The 20,083-nt window shown below is 39.1% G+C and overlaps 1 protein-coding gene across 1 annotated transcript; it reads left to right on the forward strand.

The window, feature by feature from the left end:
* Window positions 1-104: 104 nt before the first annotated feature.
* On the forward strand, window positions 105-18,423 carry LOC138403514 (mucin-21-like). Its single transcript, XM_069504373.1, has 2 exons — window positions 105-202; window positions 17,706-18,423. The coding sequence occupies exons 1-2, from the start codon at window positions 105-107 to the stop codon at window positions 18,421-18,423; spliced, it is 816 nt and encodes a 271-aa protein (XP_069360474.1).
* The last annotated feature ends 1,660 nt before the right edge of the window (window positions 18,424-20,083 follow it).

Consider the following 20,083-nt stretch of genomic DNA (forward strand, 5'->3'; position numbering starts at 1 on the left):
TTAACTAGAGGTTACAGGTTTGAACATTTTCATCAATCGGCCAATAATATCTAATATTAATTGAAGTAAAAACTATACTCTACGCTACGCTATTGAGGCCGACCATGCTCGACAAGAGGCCGACCATGCTCGACAAGAGGCCGACCATGCTCGACAAGAGGCCGAGCATGCTCGACAAGAGGCCGACCATACTCGACAAGAGGTCGACGCGCACGTCTAAGCTTTCACCACTTTTCAAATAAAATATGACCATAAAATGAATGATAAAATTGCGCGGACACGCACCTCTAACATTTCGGAGTTATGTGCGTTTTAAGAAATTAAATGTCACTTGCTTTAACGGTGAAGAAAAACATCGTGAGGAAACCTGCATGCCTGAGAGTTCTCCATAATGTTCTCAAAGGTGTGTGAAGTCTGCCAATCCGCAGTTCCAGTGTAGTGAAATATGGCAAAACCCTTCTCTTTCTGAGAGGAGACCAGTTCTCTGAGCCGGCGATGGGCTGATGATTGATGTGACAAGAAATAGAGACACTCCTAGATGTGGTTTAAAAGGGGTTTTCACGTCAATCTGCAGTCAACAAAGCTGCAAGTTGCAACATAGTTACCTGCAGTGAACAAAGCTGCAAGTTGCAACATAGTTACCTGCAGTGAATAGCGATAACGCGCGGAAGTCATTTCCATACATCGCGCTAATCAAATCACGCGGCGGCGGCGACCCGCCCGCCGTGTGCCGTGTGCCGTGTGCCGTGTGCCATGTGCCGTGTGTCGTGTGACGTGTGCCGTGTGCCGTGTACCGTGTGCCGTGTGCCGTGTGCTACATAATACAATCTATATCAACTGCAATCCAAGCCAATGATAAACAAGTTAGGCGCTAATTGGCGGTTATTATAACTTGTTGTTGAATACATGCATGTACAGTACGTGGCAGAAAGTAATGTAAATCGACCTTAAGAAGGAGATAACAGATTTGTAGAGCATTGTCTCTGTCGTTGAGACCGACAAAACGTCATATAGATATGAATGATAGAGACAACGCTCTACAAAGCCGAAATGTCATTCTCATGCCGCGCACTGTAAGGACACGTAGGGACATGGGTATCTATTCAAAGGAGAAATGTTCATCAAAATGTCTTCCCGGCCGAAGTGCGGACACGGCGCGGCGCCAGTACAAGTACAAGTTAACCAACTGCGCGAGGGTTATCGTAGTGTATAAGAGCACAAACATAGGTGCACTTTTCTATTGTCTAAATGGGGCGGAAATCTGCCACGACCGGAGATAGATCACGCGCAGGGCCGACGGCTTTATATGCTTTCTAAGGCACAGGGATGACTCGTGACTCACACCGCCATATATCTACTCGTGAGCCGCCAACTTTGGACTGATACTGGGAATTTTGTAACAGGAAAATCCATTATGTAACTGTTTTTAGACCAATCAAATTATATATTTACTACCTGATGCCCGCGACTTCGTCCGCGTGGATTTACATTTTTCAAAATTCCGCGGGAACTCTTTGATTTCCCGGTATAAACAGTAGCCTATGTGTTAATCCAGGTCACAATCTATCTCCATTTCAAATTTCATCCAAATCCGTTCAGCCGTTTTTACGATTGAGTAATAAACATCCTCACTTTCACATTTATAATCAGACAAGAGAGCCTCTTTTAAAATATTTTTTTGCGAAGTTTTACATCGTTTCTTTCAGGTACTTTAAGCGAATAAGTATCAGGTATATTCCGGCACGGACCCTCCAGAAGATTCTCTCATTTAAAAACAAGAGTTAAAAAATATAAGACGTTGCATTTCGCAAAGCACATTATCTCGCGCATCTCTCCGTTCCCTCGCTCTCGGCGCGCGGCGCCGCGAGGCGTGATCGTGATAGTGAAGCGCGGACGAGTGCGCTCCACGCGGGATGGGGGCCCGAGTGGATGACGTGCTAAGATGCAGCCTCTCGGTGCAGGCTCGCGCTGAGCGACAATTATGTAAAATCTGCTTCTTTTTATATTTTTATCAACCTCCTTTATTTGATAGTACAGCAGCCGGAGTCTCTACGGATTGATGACAGGAGCCGGCAAGAAATATAGTATATCGACCTTTAAAATGAGATTTCGACTTTGTGTCATAGCCAGTAGCCGGCACTCATAGCTGTGCGACGTTTTGTCGGTCTCGACGACAGAGACAACGCTCTACGAAACTATGTCATTCTGAAGGTAGATGTAGATTATTTTCTTAATTATTGACTTAAAGCATTCTTCAAGACATTTTTTCACTCACCTTTAAAATGAATTATGGAGGTTACCCTAGCCTAAGTAGACTCGAGGAAACGTTATAAGGTATGACGTAATTGGATAAAAATCGCAGCATCCCTGCAGAGGGGCGGCGGAGAGAGGGAGGCGCCGTACACATGACAATTACATCAGCTTCCACTTGAGTCGCGACCCCCTAATTGTTGATGGAGGGCTGAGATTTGCTCTTACGCAAACACATGTTTATGTGTCATATTTTTTGTTGACGGCGACAGGTTTTCTTTTGACTCCGATATCATCACCTGGAAATATCGGACAGTTGTTTGAAAACTTGTATGAATGACAGGGGCAGGCAGAGTTGCAAATTTCAAAGAATGTGTAGTTCTATTGCCGTTATAACAACAAATAATACTCTTCCTGTCATGTCTGTCTGTTCGTTCCCGTTTGTTCACTCCTACATGTAATGTGATGTCAAGGTTCTGGGGCGGGCGCGGAGGGCGGGCGGTGATGTAAGGCGGAGTGCCAGTTGAACGACTGGTACACGGCTAACTGCCTGTTAATGTTCCCTAAACGTGTTTTTAAATGGAACGGGACGATCTATTGCCCATACCTACCCAGTCCTATACTATTTGCTTTGCGGAATTTTCTTGCACATTACTTGTAAAGGCGTTTGTGCACTTATCCGTATTCGGTTCGTATTCGTGTTTTTTATGTAAGTAGACAAAAAAAGTTTTTGTTTACATAAAAACATGAGTGCACAAACGCCCTACGTAAGCATCTATCTAACTTCAGGTGTGGTCCCATATCGTGCTCGGGTTTATCATTACATTAATCTTGATGGGGCAAGTCTGACAGGGATAGGTTTACCACCTGCTATGGAAATGTTTTAAATACTTTTATATCTCATCATCATCACAATCAACCCATCGCCGCTCGACTGAGCACGAATCTCCTCTCATAATGATAACGGTTGGACCAAATTAATGTAAATTAGATGAAATATTTAATTTATGAAATAGTTGCGGCCTTATTAGCGCGGACAATAATTATCCCTTACGAGGAAAGCGACTGCCCTTTCACCCCCTCATTGGATTAACCATTCTCTTTTATGTCAGCCCGTTGCCTGCCACCTGCCATCGACTCCCGTCATGTGAACGGAGTTTACTGTAAATGCTAGTGTTTATAGGGTTCCGTGATGAAATAAGAAACCCTTAATGTTAAGACAGACTGCATTTGGACTGCAATAGATCTAAATACTACTTATTTACTCATTATTTGTACGACGTACGTTATCACGGACCATGTTATACAATATACGCTTTGCTGTGTATGGTAACTCAGAATGTTTATCGCCCACTGACTTTTTGTCCTTGTCATTTGTATGGGATGACGTAACACAGAGAGCCTATAGGTATCAACTGATCTCCATGAATAGACTAAGGTATAGTACCGCACGTGGATTGCAGTCAGTTGGTAATATCGTTTCTTGCGTGTGGAAGGAATATCGTGGAAACTTTTGTTACAAGATATGTGCTGAAGAATTTCTAGAGGATTGCAAAATAACTAGGAATCTTATAACAAAAATTACGAGCATTCCGCAATATTAACTTCAGGAACAATAATAAAATTATATTTACCTTACTTTTTATTGTTTGGTTTAGTTCTTGTATTGCCTGCTAGCTGAAAAAAATATCAACACAAATAAATGATTGTGATCGTAACATAATGTTCCCTCACACCACACACCTCTTAGTCCTCAGGTAAACGCTGCTCGTATATCAAAGTATAAGATATCGGTAGGTGAAGCGAGACCCGCCAGATCCCCGCCGGGTCTTAGCGACCCTCTCGATGGAGGGGGGACATTATGCCGGGACACGGTTGCTTCCATTCTTAGTGATTTAATTTCCTTCCACATCACCAACATTCCGATACCCTCACCCAGGAAATACTAGACCTTACCACCTTGTGATAAGGCCAGGGGAACAGCAAAGCTAAGGTGGCACTGTCACCGACGTTTAGGATTTGTTATTGGCAGTTATGTGCCAAGTTTCATGTTTGTATCACATCGCCAGTAAAAGGGTTCCGAATTGCCAAATATTGGAGATTGCTTATTTAATGCGCGTTACAACGTTACACTTTTTAGTGTCATCATCATCATCAACCGATAGACGTCCACTGCTGGACATAGGTCTCTCGTAGGTACTTCCACACGCCACCGTCTTGCGCCGCCGCCTGAATCCAGCGGCTCCCTGCTACTCGTCTGATGTCGTCCGTCCACTTAGTGGGGAGTCTTCCAAAACTTTTTAGTGTAAGTAGGTAGGTATCACATATTTGACGCAAGCGGCTAGGTCTTCAGTCATTGGAGAAACCTAAACTAAGCAAATGTAGTAAATCTCGTAAATACGGTTGAAACTTTAAAATCAAACAGCGTTGCGCACGTCGTACGTTGCGGGAACCCGCAAGTTGCAAGTCGCAAGTCGCAAGTCGCAAGTCGCAAGTCGCAAGTCGCAACTACAGCACACTCGCTAACTCAGTTAGCGGCACGGCGTCAAAGTAAAAATTCCCAACTTGTACACATGTTGTAACTACCGCGCCGCACCGCCGCCAGGGGGCGCCGGCTGCAGCTCGTGACCTCACAGTTGCTGTGCCTGTGACTTTCTAGGGTTCCGTACCCCAAGAGTGCCAACAGGGCCCTGTTACTAAACCGCCGCAGTCCGTTCGCCCGTCTGTCTGTCTGTTTATCTCTCAGCAGGCAGCATGTCATTATCATAAACAACCGGCCCACTACTGAAGGAAGAAGGGTTTAGGCCATAGTCTGCCACGCCTGGCTCAAGGCAGATTGGCAGACTTCGTACGCCTTCGAGAACAACAAGAATTCTCAGGCAGCATAAAAATTTCAAAATGGCTGCAATGATAATTTTCATTGCAAATATAACTTTATTAATTATTATTATAATAAGTGTACTTTCTTGCACGATGGTACGGAACCCTTCGTGTGCGAGTCGGACTCGGACTTGAACAGTTTTAGTGAATTCACCGGAGACCAGTCGTGCGGTGACTCGGTTCGATCATTTATGGTAATACCTACCATACCTACTAACTTCTTTTGCAAATGTTTCAGTCAGTTTATGCTTTTCAATGCTAGAACAAAATTGTTTATGCCTTTTTCGAACAGGGGCCAAATATGTTTTTTTTATTTCAATACACCTGAGCACTTTTTATACTGAGTTTATTACTAGCTCTTCTCAGTAGAATTAGAATCTACTTTCCGAACTGTTATGTAGTAAAGTTATGAGTTTAGCCAAAATTGCTCAACATGAAATAAAAGTATTTAAATTAGATTTGATTTCTATGATAGATGAAGTTTAGTGCTTGACTTGAGGGCGCCACTTCCTCTGTTCCTTCTGGAGGGTTGTCGGGCTCTGGCAGGGTGACAGGCGGCGGCGACAAGCGTCGGTGCCGGTTTTAACTTTTTACACACACGTTGGGCCACGAGTTTGTGGCATGAGCGAGATGTTAGAACAGGAACAGAAGGCAGCGGGGCGCGGTGAGATTTCGGTTTTGACTGTTGTGTACTTTTCTACGCACAATTAGATTTTTTTCAAATGTATGTTGAGTTCCTATAAGTACTATGCGTTACGTGATTCTGATTATTGATTAATTTGAAGCTATCGCTCATGCGACAAGGTAGTGGCCCCGCGCCGGCCGTCCGCGTACCGCGCGGTGTGGCAAAAACCTTCTCTACAATAATTCACTGTCTGTGTACTGGAACTGTTACTTGCAACACTAAACTTTTTACTTGTAATGTACAACATGGCAGGTAACATAATTGTGATCTGTATAACTGCAGTACACATTTATACAAACGATCTACAGGTATAGGCTTCAATATAGCAAACAGATAAAGAAGTAAGAAAGAAAAAAACGTTTGTTTTGGTACCTAGCTGTGTCCCACATCACTTTATACCTTAAAGGGTTGGTCTAAGTACATCAAATGAAAAGCTGACTAACTGATTGATCTATCAACGCACAGCTCAAACTAATGAACAGATCGGACTAAAAGGCATGCAGACAGCTATTATGACGTAGACATTCGTTACGAATTTTTTTGAAAATTCAACCCCTAAGGAGGTATAATAGGGGTTTGAAATTGGTGCAGTCCTCGCGAACTATGTCGCGGACATAAGCTAGTCTAGATAAAATAGATTTAGATACAGCCTACACCACAAACAAGCAACACTGTAACAATAAAATCCGTAAGTAGGCTTTGCCATTTGTTCATTCGAAAATTATATCAAACATTTTACACAATATAACTGCAAACTTCCAAACCTCACTACATAATTATATGTATTCGCACATAGCTATATGTAGGTACAAACAAAACGTTACATAACTAGATTTGAATATGACCGCATCACGATAAATCGATATTACGAACAGCAATTTTGCTACTCTCCAATCTGGATTACGAATCTAAACTTCGTTTGTCGGAAATTACATGAAATTCTGCTATGCTTCTAGTAATCATGCATTTTCAATTTAAATAGATTACCTATTTCTATTTTCTACTATGGCGATAATCGCTTTGAATAATTTTGATAAGTTTGTAATTATTTCGCATTTAAATTATTAAACGTCGAAGAGTTAGTAATATTATTGTATAATATTTATTATACCTACTCAGAATACAGAATAAAGCAAAAAAGAAATATTTCCTCTTCATTCATCCATTAATTGAGGATTCAAAAGTAGTATCCAAACAAAAAAAAAATGTTAGTTAGGTTGATGTATTGAGTGAGATGGTAAGTCCATGGGGAAATAGGAAGTAATAATAGTCATTTCAACGTTAAGTCCCTCTATGCAACTCTATGACAACAATAAAACAACGGACATGTTTAGTTTGATGGTTTGAGGAACATTTTTTTTATTTGGAACCATCCAATAAGTATTTAGTTATGTGGGTCTGATATCAAATCTGAAATTAAAATGACAAGTTTTAATTATTATTATAATAACGAGTAGAAGGAAAGTATTTCCATTTAATGGCGGTCGGATGATCCTAAACGAAAGGTTGATTTCAATTGAATGATAGTTTGAATCTCAAATATAGGATAGGTAAGTAACAAGTACAGTTGAGTTGAGACTTATTTGACTAAAACAAAGTTTCTTTCTAATGAAAGGTCCCCAACCAACGATCCATCAACAACTAACTGAAGTCGCCGAACAAAATGAGTATATTACTTCCCCAGTACCACCGCGTTTTTGTGCACACGGGAACGATTATTGGGAGCCACGTTTCGGTTTAATAAAGCAATTTGGAAAAACGGCCATTTGCATCGCAATGAGGAAGGGTTGCGTTGCGACTTGCGCGGGAATATCCCACTGAGGCAGGCGACTCGTAAATTCAGATCTTTACCTAAATTGCTTTTTCAACTTTAATTTTCTTATTTTCCGTATCATCATCATCATCATCATGATTAACCCATCGCCGGCTCATTATTGAGAACGGGTCTCCTCTCAGAATTAAAAAGATTTGGCCATAATCCACCACCCTGGCCAGGAGCGGATTGGCAGACTTCACATACCTTTGAGAACATTATGGAGAACTCTCAAGCCTGCAGGTTTCCTCACGATGTTTCCCTTCACGAAGAAGGGGGTTAAGTGAAAGAATACGAGAATAATGTCTTGTCTAATCTATGACTAAAAAAACTTGTTGCTGTTGTCGCAAAAAATTTGCGAAAAAATAAGGCGGTCTCAGAAGATAAAAATAGTGTGGGAGCAGATAAAATCAAAGATGTACCAGATGTACCGACCGTTAAGTTTTCGATGGCCCTTTTTGGAAAGAAAAAATATTCCGAACCTTAGCTAAGGTACATTCGTTCAGTAGTCAATACCAACAGACAGAACGTGGACAATTCGTAGTTTATTTTAAGAATACAGATTCTTGCGAAAAACCAAGAACTGTCATTGAGTCTGACTCAGAATTATTATAATAAAGTTGAATAACATGAAACTAGACGGAGCGAATCTCCGCAGTTGACAGCAGTGTAGTATATCTAGTATCTAGTGCAGGACGCAGATAGAGCTGGGCCATAAACCGAACTACCGCCGCGCGCCGGATCGCTTCACCGCTCGAGTTCTGCTCGTAACTCTGAACTGATCGCTTTATGACACTCCAAGCTTAACGCCTTCGGACCCTCCCCTCGCGCCCCGCGCCTCACACCCTCATTCTCATAGTATCCTCGTAAAACACTACACACACTCCTGACTTCCACTCTGACTTACGCGGCATTGTTTTCGACAGACATCAAATTGCAAATAACACTGATTTTGCTCATTCGCATTTTACATCAAATCGATGTAAGCCACTTTAAGTATGTCTCCGTTCTACCTAGTTGTAGATCTGTAACACTCAGATAACGTTTTAGTCATGTGCCAACAATAGTAGCGTTCCTCAGCCCGACTGTTTAACTTGAGCTGCTGCGAGCTACATCAAACACGTCTTCTTTGACATTCCGACCAAGTTAGAAAAAAAAATTCAACTATGAATCGGTCCAATTTCTTCGCCAAATTATTATTTTTACCCGACTACGGCGAAGCTCACAGGAGGATTATTACCAACTAGGTTGTTAGTTGTGTTAGCGACATTGCTTTGCCTACAGTTGAATTTAAAAAAAGAATTATGAGGAGAGGTAAAAATGGCGGCAATAAGAGCGGGAGCTATTGATTTGAAGCAGGGAAAATTAGAATTTATAATTATGTCTTGAAGAAGTTAATAGTTTAGAACTAAGATTGAAGTTTATTAAGTATTGTCTAAATGGAATAAAGTCAGTTCCTATAAGTTGAGGATATTTTTATTAGTTCCGAAGTGAAGATTACTCATCGCCCACAATTTTGTGAGTACCTATTTTTATTCGTTTATTAAAGTACCTATGTACTTTGAGTGTTAAATTGAGTTTTGATTTTGTCTCGACTAAAATGCAGAACATAGATATTATAATAATTTATATTTTAAAAAAAAGATTCCGACGAATTGAGAACCTCCTCCTTTTTTTGAAGTCGGTTAAAAATATTCAAATGAACTTTAGGAAAAGTCCGGAATCATAAACAATAGAGTAGTATTATATTAGGGTATAGAGTTATCACTCGCGGAAAATATTATACGAAACCATCAAGGAAATCAGCGCTCCTAGTAGTTGGTGTACGAACTAATTTTCTTAGATATACCCATAACTATGGTTCTGTTGTTCTGCTATATATAGCCCTTATCCTACACCTATTGTTGTTATAATTTTTCGAGGTTATTTTGATACAAGTTTATCTCTTTCATTGTTGTTGCTTAATATTTAACATAGTAACAATGAAAGAGGTAAAACTTGTGTCTAAGTTGAGTGTGAACTATTTAAAACAAAAGTAATATCATCACAATATCTTTGTTTTATTAAACTTAATAAAGTAGGTATAACATAGCATTTTAAATTAAAAAAAAAACCAGTAACGTCGTGTCTAGTGTTTACTGTCCAAATTCTGGACGAATCCGAATGAAAAATGTAGTAAAACACACCGACCAAAAAAAAAGGTAAAAAAAAAACTGGGTGAAACATAAAATAAAGGTTTATTTATTTACTTTTTTTAGTTTACGGCCCTGGATAACAGTCCTTTAAGGCCTTTATTTATTAACTACACTTCATTGACCACAGATCGATAACTTTTTTTTACTGGTTTTACGGCTCTGGGTTCTAGCTCTTTTGAGCCTACCAATAACTTATAGGATAACAATATACTTAGTAGATAATCTATGGGATAACCTAACCCGGGAGAATCGGGAAGTGAGAAAAGTTGTATGATGTCAAACTAATTAATGTCGATTTATTATTTCATCAAAATGTAGAAATTTAATAATTTTAAAATGAATATTGCATTAGGAGGCAATCAATCAGTTTATTGATTTATAAAATGTTTATAAGAATTTATATTACAGTCGAAATTATTAAAATAATACACTAGGTATATTTTGATTATTTTAACAAAAAAAAATATATATGCGTATAACGAAACGTGTAACGATTCTAGAGAAAAAGTATGCCGGCATTAAAAATAATCTTTGGTATTGCTACTACAAATATTATTAGCTGTTGATGTACAAACTACCTATATCAGTTCATATTTCCATAGTTTTGTTCGAAGTAAAAAGCACCGTGACATAAACGTCGTTAACACTTTTCCCGATGATAAAACAGTTTAAAACACTCACTAACGCCTTGTGGTCCACGAACAACATATCAAATATACCTACACGTAAAATTCATTCTTTTTATCCATGATTTAAGCAAAATTTTTATTAAAAATGAAATGAAAACAAAATTAAGATCCACAGAGTAAACTAAAATGCTAGTTTGACGTTTCGCATTCTTTAATTTTTTTAGACATTGCAACCACAGACGAAAAATGTATGAATGTTAGGGACCGTACACATCGATAATTCGTTCAGAATCGGAAATTGATCGAGTTATTTAAATCAAATTATTTTAATATAGCATTGTGTACAACAGAATCGGCCCCATTGTTTACGAACCATCAATAGATATATAAAGTTATTTTATATTGCGTTCTCGTAATAATGTTTACGGACTTATAAGTTTTGCAAGTACATAAAATGAAAATATAATTCTTTACATCAGAGTTAATTCATTCAAACGTCCACATTCCCAATATAGTTAGTTCAGCAATAGCGCATCACTAGAGGTCAAGTCAAAATAAAGTCACGTGATCAGTATCGCCATATTTGTTATCTTTTTGGATCAATCATAAATTGGAATGCAGCTGTATAGGTGTAGTATGCATATTTCGATTCGTTCCTCGAAAAGGCAAAGGTCGTAGATCATGCAGCCTGGTGAATCGTAGATGACTTAAAATATTTTAATTGTGAAATAATTTTTTGTAAAATTAAAAAAAAATACTAAACAGCACATTAAAAAAAATCTGAAAAAATATATATTTGCGCAAAAAAATTATGCGCGGGAATCGTAATAAAAAATTAATCTTTTACTCTTGAAAGTTAAACGTTTTTAAAACACGACAATTAACAATAATAAATTATGTACCACCTTTTAATGGTGATTTTGTTGCTGCTTTGTTTTTATTTCTGTTTCAGCAAGAATCTGTAATGATGATCAAGATGTAAATGCGGTACAATTTAAAGATCATAGTTTGATAAAGAGATTGATGTCATACAAGAAACAAAATTTATAAGCTATTGAAATATGCAGAAGATATTACTTATAGCAAAATGTGCCATGTTATTGCCAGGACGTTGTGGATAATATGATGACGATCACGATAAGACAATGAGACTATTAGTTTGCGGCCATCAGGTTGGTGAGCGGGCCACCATGGCGTAAATGATATAATTAATTAAGATGATGATTAAGATGATGATTAAAATGATGATTAAAATGATGATTAAAATGATGATTAAAATGATGATTAAGATGATAAGAGAAAGAGACTATTAAGTTTGCGACCATAGGCTAGTGAGCGGGCTGCCATGGCGTAAATGATATAGTTAGTTAAAGATGACAATTAATAATAAGTGAGTATATCTCTTAAGTTACACTGCATTTACACATTTAAAGAACTCAGATACTGCTTAATTGTTTTTATTTTGTTCCTTTCAGGCATCATTGACGTAACGATCGTGGATATTTTACTGATGTCATGACGTTGTGGATATGATGACGATCACCATAAGAGAATGAGACTATTAGTTTGCGGCCATCAGGATGGTGAGCGGGCCACCATGGCGTAAATGATATAGTTAATTAAGATGATGATTAAAATGATGATTAAAATAATGATTAAAATGATGATTAAGATGATAAGAGAATGAGACTATTAAGTTTGCGACCATAGGCTAGTGAGCGGGCTGCCATGGCGTAAATGATATAGTTAGTTAAAGATGACAAGTAATAATAAGTGAGTATATCTCTTAAGTTACACTGCATATTTTACACATTTAAAGAACTCAGATACTGCTTAATTGTTTTTATTTTGTTCCTTTCAGGCATCATTGACGTAACGATCGTGGATATTTTACTGATGTCATGACGTTGTGGATATGATGACGATCACCATAAGAGAATGAGACTATTAGTTTGCGGCCATCAGGATGGTGAGCGGGCCACCATGGCGTAAATGATATAGTTAATTAAGATGATGATTAAGATGATGATTAAAATGATGATTAAAATAATGATTAAAATGATGATTAAGATGATAAGAGAATGAGACTATTAAGTTTGCGACCATAGGCTAGTGAGCGGGCTGCCATGGCGTAAATGATATAGTTAGTTAAAGATGACAAGTAATAATAAGTGAGTATATCTCTTAAGTTACACTGCATATTTTACACATTTAAAGAACTCAGATACTGCTTAATTGTTTTTATTTTGTTCCTTTCAGGCATCATTGACGTAACGATCGTGGATATTTTACTGATGTCATGACGTTGTGGATATGATGACGATCACCATAAGAGAATGAGACTATTAGTTTGCGGCCATCAGGATGGTGAGCGGGCCACCATGGCGTAAATGATATAGTTAATTAAGATGATGATTAAGATGATGATTAAAATAATGATTAAAATGATGATTAAGATGATAAGAGAATGAGACTATTAAGTTTGCGACCATAGGCTAGTGAGCGGGCTGCCATGGCGTAAATGATATAGTTAGTTAAAGATGACAAGTAATAATAAGTGAGTATATCTCTTAAGTTACACTGCATATTTTACACATTTAAAGAACTCAGATACTGCTTAATTGTTTTTATTTTGTTCCTTTCAGGCATCATTGACGTAACGATCGTGGATATTTTACTGATGTCATGACGTTGTGGATATGATGACGATCACCATAAGAGAATGAGACTATTAGTTTGCGGCCATCAGGATGGTGAGCGGGCCACCATGGCGTAAATGATATAGTTAATTAAGATGATGATTAAAATAATGATTAAAATGATGATTAAGATGATAAGAGAATGAGACTATTAAGTTTGCGACCATAGGCTAGTGAGCGGGCTGCCATGGCGTAAATGATATAGTTAGTTAAAGATGACAATTAATAATAAGTGAGTATATCTCTTAAGTTACACTGCATTTACACATTTAAAGAACTCAGATACTGCTTAATTGTTTTTATTTTGTTCCTTTCAGGCATCATTGACGTAACGATCGTGGATATTTTACTGATGTCATGACGTTGTGGATATGATGACGATCACCATAAGAGAATGAGACTATTAGTTTGCGGCCATCAAGTTGGTGAGCGGGCCACCATGGCGTAAATGATATAATTAATTAAGATGATGATTAAGATGATAAGAGAATGACCATAGGCTAGTGAGCGGGCTGTCATGGCGTAAATGATATAGTTAATTAAGGTGACAAGTAATAATAAGCATTATTGACGAACGATCATGGATGTTTTACTGATGTCATGACGTTGGGGATATGATGACGATCATAATAAGAGACTGAGACTATTAGTTTGCGGCCATTAGGCATCATTGACAATGATCATGAATATTAAACTGATGTCTATGTCTGTCTGATGTGTGAATGAGGACATTCTAAGAAAAGGATGGCCGAAACGAAATAATTGTTCGAATGTAACAATCATCCAAAGAAGTGGTTTGGTTTAAACAAAGATGGTGATTATGAGATTAAGATATAAGTATGAGTTTGATCAAATGAGAACCCCTGCCAAGAAAAGATGAAATTCTTCGAATGCAACAATCAACCAAAGAAGCGGTTTAGTTTAAGCAAAGGTGATGATTATGAGATTAAGATAAAACTATGAGTTTGATGGAATGAGAACCCTTGTCAAGAAAAGACGAAATTCTTCGAATGCAACAATCAACCAAAGAAATAGTTTGGTTGAAGTAAAGATGGTGATTATGAAATTAATATTAAACTATGAGTTTGATGAAATAAGAACCCCTGACAAGTTCGAATGTAACAATCATCCAAAGAAGTGGTTTGGTTAAACAAAGATGGTGATTATGAGATTAAGATATAAGTATGAGTTTGATGAAATGAGAACCCCTGCCAAGAAAAGATGAAATTCTTCGAATGCAACAATCAACCAAAAAAGCGGTTTAGTTTAAGCAAAGGTGATGATTATGAGATTAAGATAAAACTATGAGTTTGATGGAATGAGAACCCTTGTCAAGAAAAGATGAAATACTTCGAATGCAACAATCAACCAAAGAAATAGTTTGGTTTAAGTAATTATGTTTAGGTGATTATGAAATTAATATAAAGTTTGATAAAATAAGAAACCCTGACAAGAAAAGATGAAATTTTTCGAATTCAACCAAAGAAGTGGTTTGATTAATGAAAAGTTAGTGATCATGAAATCAAGATAAAACTATGAGTTTGATAGAATGAGAATCTCTTTCAATTGAGCCTGAATGTCTGAGGACAGACATGAAGTCAGAATGGCCGATTGTTAGCGACATTGCTTTGCCTACAGTTGAATTTAAAAAAAGAATTATGAGGAGAGGTAAAAATGGCGGCAATAAGAGCGGGAGCTATTGATTTGAAGCAGGGAAAATTAGAATTTATAATTATGTCTTGAAGAAGTTAATAGTTTAGAACTAAGATTGAAGTTTATTAAGTATTGTCTAAATGGAATAAAGTCAGTTCCTATAAGTTGAGGATATTTTTATTAGTTGGTACGCAAAGAACGTAAACTTTATAATTTATTGTAGAGCCCACATCTCTTGAGGATTAGTTCATGAACACATTTTAATTTTTTTGTGATGACGTAACCACAAATTTACGGTTTTTTCATTTACTTGTGCTATAAGACCTACCTACCCGCCAAATTTCATGATTCTAGGTCAACGGGAAGTATCCTATAGGTTTTTGACAGACACGACAGATAACAAAGTGATCCTATAAGGGTTTCTTTTTTCCTTTTGACGTACGGAATCCTAAAAAGGGGCACATACATTAATTTGGTGATTTTTATCTGCCGATATTACTCGTTTTCTATAATACCATATAAATATTGTCTCTAAGCCACGAAATAAGCTGAAAATCAAAAGTCTGCTACATTAGTTTGGGTTGGAGTTGGTCCCGTGTGTAGAGGCTTTGTACCGAGAAGTTGGTTTTGTGGCCCCTTGCATACGTTCCGATAATATTTCCCGATAAGGCAACATCCAGATTCCAGAACTGACTTAAAACACATTATACGTACGTACTGTTGGGGACTTCGATGGCCCTCAGGCCTCATGATCGGTTCACTAAATGAAACTTTGTTGTAAGAACATTTCCTACTTATAATGAGTTAAACTAGTATACAGATGTACAATAGGGTGTCATTACTGACTGAACTCAATTTAGACAATTTACACATTTCCAATCGAATTTTTGAAATTTTCATGTCGGTAACTTTAAATTTTTTATTTTTTGTTGTTATAGCGGCAATAGAAATACACAATCTGTGAAAATTTCAACTCACTACAGGAGATACAGCCCTCTGACAGACAGACCGACGGACGGACAGCGGAGTCTTAGTAAGAGTTGGCACCCTTCGAGCACTTTGGGTCCGAAACCCTAAAAACAGTTCCGATCGCCGAACGGTTGGCAAGTGTGCCTAGGTTTACTCACGAGTCACGATGTTGTCCTTCACGTCCTATCAAGTGATATTCAAATGCTCTAGTTGTCTCTAATCTAGCTCTAGTCTCACTACTGAAAGCCATAAAGCTAATTAAGAAGAAGACCTCTGATATAAAAATGACCTTGTTTTGTCTGATGAAGGATATTGACACAATAATATTTTAAAAAGCATTGCATAATTCCATTTACCGATCTATTGTACAAACTAAGCCAATAAGTAATTTATGTATAAGTAACCAAAAGAGGTGGAATTTTTGAGCAGGGTTCGGGATGAACGATAATTGAGGGGATAGGAACATTGCGGGAGGGAGGGGGGATACAGATCACAGCGTTCCATTTTCACTGATCAGCTGACTAGAATCAAATATAATTTAGTACCTACATGATTGCAACATAATGGTTTTACAAGTGATATAGTGGTTTTTCTTATGATTTTTTTCTTTCTTTTTAATCCAAGAGAAAACGGAGATGGTTTTTTGGCATTTGGTGTTAGAGGTTGGGAGTGTTTGTTTGTTTGTGCCAGTGCGCCGTTTGTTGTATATTTTGTGCCAATTTTGGGCGGCGCGGCGGTGGAAAAGCGGTGTAAGTCGTTGGTTGTCGTTTTAAAAAAAATCCCGTGTTATCTTTTAAATCAAGTTTTTAGCCTGCCGTTAGAGTCTGCAACGTTTTAAAAGAACTCTCGCTCTTTAATCATTGGGCCATGACGGTTTTACGCAATCGCGTAAAATGATATTAGCGTGGGGAAGTTAGAGCCGGGGGCGGGGGCGGGGGCGGGGGCACACTGGCTGGAACATATTTTGAGGCTCTAATAAATTGAACATAAATTATGAACGCACCGTCCACAGCTCGGCGTGACACTCACAGACAATAAGCTGCGGTTGCACTGGGTGGTGTTGTCGCGCGGCCGGTCCGAGGTGCAGACTGCAGATCCATAGAGCGTACTCAGAATTTCGTCATTATCATGATCAACCCATCGCTGGCTCTCTACTGAGCAAAGGTGTCCTCTCAGAATAAGAAGAGTTTGGCTATAGTCTACTACGCTGGCCAAGTGCACATTGGTAGACGTCACACACCTTTGAAAACACTGTGGATAACTCTCAGTCATACAGGTTTCCTCACGATATTTTCTTTTATCTTTAAAGCAAGGGACATTCAATTGCTTAAAACTCCGAAATGTTAGAGTAGTGTGTCCGATATCGAACCCCCGACCTCCCGAAAAGGACGTGGACGTCTTAACCACTAGGCTATTACAGCTTATTATTTTGAATAATAATTGTAGTCGCCTCTTATTATTATGTTTTTGAGTCATGAGTACTTCAAGGTGTCTTAGTCGATTCAAGGTGGGACATTGTTATTATGAAGTTTAAAAAAAGTACTCATCAAAATACGTTTAATCCTTCATCGAGATGTTTTTGGCTCTCTCAATACAAATCTGAATTCAGAGAGCCAAAACCGACTTCAGACTGTACTGAATTGAGTCCAAAGCTCATGATTTCGATCAAAATGGTGCAATTAACTGTAGTAAGTTTCATACAGTTTTTGCTACTCCTGTACAATTTCATTGCATGCAATTACACCGTTTTGTTATCTCCTCTATTATACAACAGCACGTCGCCGCGCGGCGAGGTTCGCTCGTGTACAAGTTACCTTATACCCGCTAAAGTTAATACGGCACTCGTCCACTTGTTTGTTTGACAATTTTCGCTGATTGCTATTTTTACTGGAAGCCATATTATCAAAAGCGGAATGTCATTATCATTGTCAGCCTGACAGCTGGCCTGTCCCCGGCTGAACAGAGGGACTTTGTCAGCCTGACAGCTGGCCTGTCCCCGGCTGAACAGAGGGACTTTGTCAGCCTGACAGCTGGCCTGTCCCCGGCTAAACAGAGGGACTTTTTCAGCCTGACAGCCGGCCTGTCCCCGGCTGAACAGAGGGACTTTGTCAGCTTGACAGCCGGCCTGTCCCCGGCTGAACAGAGGGACTTTGTCAGCCTGACAGCCGGCCTGTCCCCGGCTGAACAGAGGGACTTTGTCAGCCTGACAGCTGGCCTGTCCCCGGCTGAACAGAGGGACTTTGTCAGCCTGACAGCTGGCCTGTCCCCGGCTGAACAGAGGGACTTTGTTAGCCTGACAGCCGGCCTGTCCCCGGCTGAACAGAGGGACTTTGTCAGCCTGACAGCTGGCCTGTCCCCGGCTGAACAGAGGGACTTTGTCAGCCTGACAGCCGGCCTGTCCCCGGCTGAACAGAGGGACTTTGTCAGCCTGACAGCTGGCCTGCCCCCGGCTGAACAGAGGGACTTTGTCAGGCTGACAGCCGGCCTGTCCCCGGCTGAACAGAGGGACTTTGTCAGCCTGACAGCTGGCCTGTCCCCGGCTGAACAGAGGGACTTTGTCAGCCTGACAGCCCGCCTGTCCCCGGCTGAACAGAGGGACTTTGTCAGCCTGACAGCTGGCCTGTCCCCGGCTGAACAGGGGGGACTTTGATTTTGGGAACAAAACGTAGCCTGTATCCGTCACGGGGATGCAAGCTATCTCTGTATCAAGTTCCTACAAAATCGGTTAAGCGTATGACCCGTGATAATTTTTTCATTCAATTTCCTAATATAATTATAATATCTGTTACCGGCTGTAGTTTCGTATTTAGTCGACGTTAGCCCGACTAGTTTCGAACCCATCCGGGGTCCTTTTTCAAGTGAGTCAACCGCGCGACGCGTGCGCGAGCTGAGTCCCTATGAAACAGGACCCCCGGATGGGTTCGAAAATAGTCGGCCTGACGTCGACTAAATACGAAAGTACAGCCGGTAACAGCTTTTTTTTTTAAAGAATATTAGCCATATTAAATGACTAATATTCCCCTTTCCTCTCCAATTAAGCCTCAGGCTTGTGCTAGGAGTAGGTACGACAATAGTTCAACGGGCGGGGTTTGAACCGTCGACCTTTCGGTTTTCAGTCCACTCCTATACCGGTTGAGCTATTGAGGCGGTGACAGATATTATATAAAATGGAAATCACTCACGATAGTTTAAACGCTAAAATTTCCTAACACTCAACCTAAAAAATGACACCTAGACCTAGACTAGATGTAATTGGTAATTGTATTTATTGCCCTTACCTAAAGTTTATCACAATTAAGGCCCGAATTGGTTCATTTTCATTTAAATCCGTTTCAAGCATTTAGTTCATTAATATTTCAAGTAAGGAAATCCAAATTCAATGAAAATTAACTCAAAAGGCGCCAACTAAGAACCTCCACCATTCTAATTTATTTCACTGTAGGTAAAGTAAAGTAAAGTAACATAAATTGGTCGCGAAATCAAATTGCTTGTTCTTAATGTTTGTCTCCTTGAAGTATCTATTATTTTTCTGGGTTCCGTACCTGAAGGATGCCAACGAGACCATTACTAGCCTCCGCTGTTCATCTGTCCGTACGTCCGTCTGTCTGTCAGCAGCGAGCTGTGTCTCAGAGTCATGAATCGTAATAGGTAGGCTCCGGGTAGGTATCGTAGGCTCACTACAGAACGGGTCTCCTCTCAGAGTGAGAAGGGTTTTGGCCATAGTCTACCACGCTGGCCATGTGTTGAAATGTTTACAGATTGTATATTTGTCGCCGCTGTATCTAGGCACGCCCAATTTCATTCCGGGTTCCGCAATTCTCGATATGAATGTATTAAGTAATAACTATTTAACTATTTACACTGATATACGATTCGAAATAGAGTAAGTACTCAATTATAGTAAGGACCAGTTGCACGTCGCGTGATTAAATTAGACGATAAAGAAAAACTTGCCCGCCAAGAGACAGGTAAAGTAATTTCCACAAGTCAATTAACCGCATTGGTTAAGATTAAGGGTCAAATTTTAGTAAAATGTTAAAGAATTTTGGTTTATAATCTTTGGCATGTATGTTCATCGGTTCCCCGACACGTCCATAACAATCGCCAAACCACTCAAACGATTTAGGTAATCCTTTTCATACATATAATGTTCATTTATGTATATTATTTAAAATGTAAACTACGGCCAAACATGGCCAAACCCTTCTCAAAAATATAAATTAAGTAGGTACCTATCTATGAAATAATATGATGGTGTTTATAAGAGGACTAGTCGGGTGTTAATTTTTGAGCTTCATCTTATTGGATGG

Source organism: Maniola hyperantus, chromosome 17 (genome assembly GCF_902806685.2).
Source record: "Maniola hyperantus chromosome 17, iAphHyp1.2, whole genome shotgun sequence".
NCBI classification, from domain to species: domain Eukaryota; kingdom Metazoa; phylum Arthropoda; class Insecta; order Lepidoptera; family Nymphalidae; genus Maniola; species Maniola hyperantus.